The 6000-nt window shown below is 34.2% G+C and overlaps 1 protein-coding gene across 1 annotated transcript in view; it reads right to left on the bottom strand.

Annotated features, from left to right (window-relative positions):
* LOC306847761 (citron Rho-interacting kinase-like) overlaps window positions 1–6000 on the bottom strand; it is a gene marked incomplete at its 5' end in the record, with an annotated part of 58690 nt that overhangs the window by 32159 nt on the left and 20531 nt on the right. The window contains 4 exons of the mRNA XM_079381908.1: window positions 860–913; window positions 2561–2758; window positions 4263–4437; window positions 5645–5754. Coding sequence (XP_079238034.1) covers window positions 860–913; window positions 2561–2758; window positions 4263–4437; window positions 5645–5754 — 537 coding nt within the window. The remainder of the gene's footprint in view (window positions 1–859; window positions 914–2560; window positions 2759–4262; window positions 4438–5644; window positions 5755–6000) is intronic.

Here is a 6000-nt window from a genome sequence, read left to right on the forward strand (position 1 = left end):
GCAGTGTGACATGCTATTCTTCATCTAAAATTATTTTAAATAATGCTTTTCTAATTCTTTTGTAAATGTCAGAGTACGTGACATTTTTATGAGCTCCTTTTATTTAAGAGATTATTTGTCACCCTGCTGGGCTATTTAAATGAATTTGAAAAAGCTTGATTAAAATGATACAGATCCAGTCACTGGTTCAAAAGACACACTTTATCCTTTACACTTCAAGGTCAAGTTTTTTTAAAAAGACATTACTACTTTTTTTTCAACAAGGATGCATTAAATTGAATCAAAAGTGACAGTAAGTATTACAAAAAAAAGTTACAAAATATTTCTATTTCACATAAATTCTTTTTAACTTTCTATTCATTAAAGAATCCTAAAAAAATGGTTTTAACAAAACTATGAAGCAGCACAACTGTTTTCAACATTGATAATAATAGTACATGTTTTTGATGATTTCTGAAGGACCATGAAGACACTGAAGAATGGAGTAATGCTGCTGAAAAATCAATTTTGCATCACAGGAATAAATTACATTTTAATATATTATATATATATATTATTTTAAATTGTAAAAACATTTTGCATTATTACTGTTTTTACTGCATTCTTGATCAAATGCAGCCTTGGTAAGCATAGAACTGTTTTTAATTATATTTAAACAAATCTTACCACCCCTATACTTTTAAACATTAGTCCACGTTTATGTAAATTTGAAACTAAAATACTGATATTTGGAAAAAAAAGTTTTATTTATGACTGCTGCTTATGGAAACTGCACCATCCACACTTTCTATCTGTACAGGTAGGACTGGTGTGGGTCACAAGCGATGAGTCAAAAACAGAGAAAAGCTCATTTGCATACCGCACAGCTGTCTCGCAGGGCATCAAACTTGCGTTGGATTTCATCCCGATGGGCCTTTAAAAAAAGAAATGAAATGAGAGTGAAAATTGGCATGTTTGCAAGAAGTGCTCACTCTGCCAGAGTGCTGCGTGGAGTTCTGCAGTAAAGTGCATTTGAGCAGATAGCAGCGGCGCTGTGAAATGAACTGGAGTGTCATGCATGAGAGCGGCAGGGCACGAGGATGAAACTATGTCATAGATGTATTGAAACGGAGCGCCGCAGCCCTGGCGCACCGCAGAAGAGCGTGGGAAGATGTTTACAGCACTGTGAAGAAGAGCAACACAATGGTCCACTGAGAGATTCGCCACATGATTACTCATTACGACTGAACCATATAAAGGAGATGCATGGAGTCTGTGATATGGTGATATGAAATGATAGGGATTATATCAATGTCTGATCCTTCACAAGCTACTTTGAAACTTTAGCTTGTCGAGATACAAACTTCTTAGTTAAACTCAGTCGAGCAGCCTTTTCCTTAAGTTACTTACAAAAAACCACTGCATTATATTTGATACGGAAATTTCAAAGGTCTCTAAATGATCAAAACTTTGCTGAAAAACCTGTTGAACTCAATCTACTTTTTTTATCAAGTAAAAGTCTTTTAGTGTAATTGTACAAACGTCCACCTTCTGCTCGTGCTTCACGTGTCTTTTAGAAGTGAAACTGTTATTGATTTTTAAAGTAAACATAAGAATGACTTTGATATTGTTAGTAATATTTCAAGATGAACACTTATTGGATTGAAGCAACTTAGTTTCACTTTATTATCCAGACATCATCATCCAAAATGTATCAAATAAGATCACCAGGCTTTGAAGGAACGTTTATTTGTTCATCACTGTATTGCATTGCATTATGTATTGATCATCAAACTAAGCATTTAAATATCATCTTATTAAGATATAATATTGGATATATAGAGTGAGGACTGATAATTATATTATTTTATGCAAGTATCTGCTATATATTGTTATCAAGATTTACATTACAAGCATCAGAATGTCATACTTTTATCCATTTAAATGTCAGCATCTGCACAAAATTGTATATTTTTTGCTCACTTTGGGCCTCTGGATAAAAACTGGGGTGTTATTTTCCTCCTTAAGTATATTTAATTTCTGCATATTCTCACTATATTATACGAGCCATAAAAGCCTGATGGATCAAATATGGTACTCCATAATACAAACACATATGGAAACTTTCTTTTTAAAATTTAGGTTTAATAAACTGTTTCATCTCCCATATGTATATAACTAAAATCACATTTATTTATTGCCGTACTTGTTATTTTTTAATTGCTGATCTCAGTAAAATACAAATGTTATTCACACTTTAGTTTGGGGACAAATTCTCACCATTAACTATGACTTTTGCCTAAATAAACTCATAATTTGCTGCTTATTAATAGTTAGTAAGGTAGTTGTTAAATTTAGATTAAGGATTAAGGGCTCTAAAATATGATCATGCAGAATAAGGCATTCATTTGTGGTTTATAAGTACTAATAAACAGCCAAAATGTTAGTAATATGCATGCTAATGGTTAATAGTGAGAATTGGTCTCCAAACTAAACTGTTACCTTCTAAATGATGGGGGAAAGGAAAGAGATGGATTGGATCTGGATCATGCTCACTTCAGGTTCATTCATCACATCTCACCCGGAGGACGGTGATCTCCTCCTCAGCCTCCGCGGTCGTCTCCTCCAGCTCGGTCTTGGCCTGCTGTAGCTGGCTCTCCAGCGCGTGCCGGGCCGCCTGCAGGCTGCTGATCTGAGCTTCCCTCTCCTGCAGGGACAGCGTGAGCTCCGACACCTGCCTCTTGATCTCCAGCTTCTGCTCCTCGTGCTCCAGACCCATCTGTGGAGGAACACACAGCAGGACCGTAGTTACAGGGTGATCAACACCACTCCAGTGCATCAATTAACGTCTTGTGAAGCCAAAAGCTGTGTGTTTGTAAGAAACGAATCCATCATCAAGACGTTAATAAATTTAAACTGTTGCTTCCTGCTACAATACAAGCACCCTATCCATAAAATTGTTTTCTCCACTGAAAAAGTTGTCTCGTCTGAATCAGGGCTGAATTCTGCACAGACCAATCACCGTTTACATGCCAAAACTGTCCTAAACAGACTTATTCTAAACAAATATTTGGGTGGATTTTTATTTTGACAACAGGAGACTTTTTCAGTGTTATTATGGATTATGGTGTTTTGTCCAGAAATTACGGTTTTAAGTTAAAATGCCTTAATGATGGATTTGTTCCTTACAAACATGCAGCTTTTGGCTTCAAAAGACATTAACTGATGGACTGGAGTGGTGTGGATTATTGTGGTGTTTTTATCAGCTGTTTGGACTCTCATTCTGACGGCACCCATTCGCTGCAGAGCATCCATTGGTGACGTAATGCTCAATTTCTCCAAAACTGTTCCAATGAAGAAACAAACTCATCTACATCTTGGATGGCCTAAAGGTGAGTAAACTGTCAGCAAATTTCATTTTTGGGTGAACTTTTCTTTCAGGCACAAATTTTCCTAAAATTGTCATTATTGTAATATCCTGAATATTTAACTTTTTAAATAATTCCTATTATCTTTGATTACACTCATTACTGAAAATACAGCCTTTTTTATTGCATCACAGTAAAACAATTGTTACCATATTACAATGATTTTTTTACACTTAACTCAACAAATGATTTTTTTTACAGTGATGAGAAATTGAAAATAATGCCATGATGCAAGAAAAAAAGTAGTTTTAGACTTCATTGTCTTCATGCAAAATCTAATTGATTTCTTTGTTGATTTTGGGGTGAAACATGATTCAGACTCTCAATTGTATCTGTATAGCATTTTACAAAATACAAACTGTTTCAAAACAGCTTTACAGAAATTCATGTTAATGTTTGTAAAATACAATATATTCATGCCTTACAGTAATATTTAGCAGATTAGAGCTCATAGTAATCATATTAATCACAGGCTCATATTAATTAAGAGACCACATGGATTTCAGTCACCCTGCTGCTGGGCTATTTAAATGAACTGAAAAAGGCATTTAAAACAAGAAATGCTCAAAAGTTTGGGGTCAGTTCAATTTTTGTTGTTATCTGAAAGAAATTAGTTCTTTTATTCAGCAAGAAAGCACTGAATTGATCAAAAGTGACTTTAAAGACATTTTTAATGTTAAAAATCAGAAAATTCCAAATAAATGTTGTTCTTTTGAACTTTCTATTCACCAAAGAAACCTGAAAAAATGTATCATTGTTTCCACAAAAATAAGAAACAGCACAACTGCTGTCATACATTTCTTCTCAAACTGTCTCATTCTCATCATCGTCACGATGGTCTTGGTCGTCACTCACCTCTCGCAGTCTGGCTTCCAGTTCCAGCACTCTGCTCTTGTTAGTCTGCTCTTGCTGTGTCAGTTTCTCCAGATGTTCCTCCAGCTTTGCATTCTGGGCCTCCAGTTTTCCTGCCTGAGATTCCAGATAAAACTTCTGCTGCCTGAGTTCAGAGATCATCTCCTCTTGGGCTTTCCTAAAGATTACAAACTAGATTTGAAGATTTCTTTTGAGAAAAACCCTGCAAAAAATTATAAAGCTGGCCAATCAGGCCAAAACCTGTTTCTAACACCCTGTAGAGTTAAATAACCATGCTGGTTAAGCTATGTTCAAGTGGGAACATCCTCAGAACAGCAGCATCTAAACCACAATGTATACTGGTGACAAACTCTACTGTTCTTTTTCATCAGGGATAATATAAAGCTGTTAAGAAGCCTTAGTATAATGCAAATATACCAGGTCACCGTTCATTCACTTTGTGCTTAACCCTGAAAATCTGCTATCATGGCACATTAGCTTGAAATGAACCTTTGCATTCAAACACATTTCATATCCAAATATCCACAGTTCATTCATGTGAACGTCATGAAATTGGCTGTGAAAATACTGTCTTAATACTAATATTACATGGCAGCAAAAGCAATAAGCCACAAGACTCTTGCACAAAAGTACTACGGTGGTACTGCAGTAAAGTCACTGTAACAAAATACATACAAATATTGTAAATACAGATTTTTTATTTTATTGTATTTTTTATTTATTTTTAATTTTTTTAATTTATCTATATACTATTTATTTTATTTTTTACCTAATTTTATACACTATAAATAACGATGAAATTTATAGTAAAAAACAATAAAAGGACATTCCCAGAAGTCCCTTCACAATATTACATATGATTATAGTTTATTTAAATAGTTTTGTTTCTTCTTATTTTTGTTTAGCAGCAATGCACTTTTTTATTTTCAGTTTTCATTTTAGTTCAAGTTTTAGTAATTTTGTGTTGTGCTTCTGTATTTTTTTTATATTTCTATTTAGCTTTAATTTTGTTTTTTTTTCAGTTTTAGTAATTTTAGCACTTCAACATTATTTTAAGTGACTGATATATACTTAAATGCAAAAAATGTATTTGCAAAGAATACCATATTCAATACAAACTGTGTATTTTAGACATTATGTAGCACAGCATGAAGCAGAATGGCTAATTGGTTTTACAGAACAACAACAACAAGCAACCGCAACATGATAAAAGACTAAAATTCAATTAATAATTAAATGTGTTACTACAAATAATCCAAACAAACAACTCTTCAGTCAAGTCATATAATGTGTTAGTCTGTTTATGGTTAGCAACTGTAAATGATTTCCAGCTGGAGTCTGTATGTTCATGCATGTGAACCCACATGTTTTTCTGTGTGTAAATGCTGCTGTTGGCTGCCAGTTTGTTGGCCTCGGACAGCTCAGCGATCCTCTGCTCCAGATTGGTCATCTTTGACTCCATGGCATTGATTGTCTACATGAAACAGAGTCACTGATGAGTAAATTAGATTTTATAATTCAAAGCAGATCCTTAGTTCAATAATGAACAGACCAGCTTGGATTTCTTTACGAGGCCAGCTGGTTAGTGCTGGTCATGCTGGTGAATCAGTATAGACAACCAAGTATAGTATTGTCTTGTCAAAAGTAACAAATTTTACAAAAGTAACAATACTAGCCTTCCTGCAGTATCAGTAATACTGAGTATGGTTATTATAGTTAA

This window comes from Barbus barbus (assembly GCF_936440315.1).
Source record: "Barbus barbus genome assembly, chromosome: 28".
Lineage (NCBI taxonomy): Eukaryota > Metazoa > Chordata > Actinopteri > Cypriniformes > Cyprinidae > Barbus > Barbus barbus.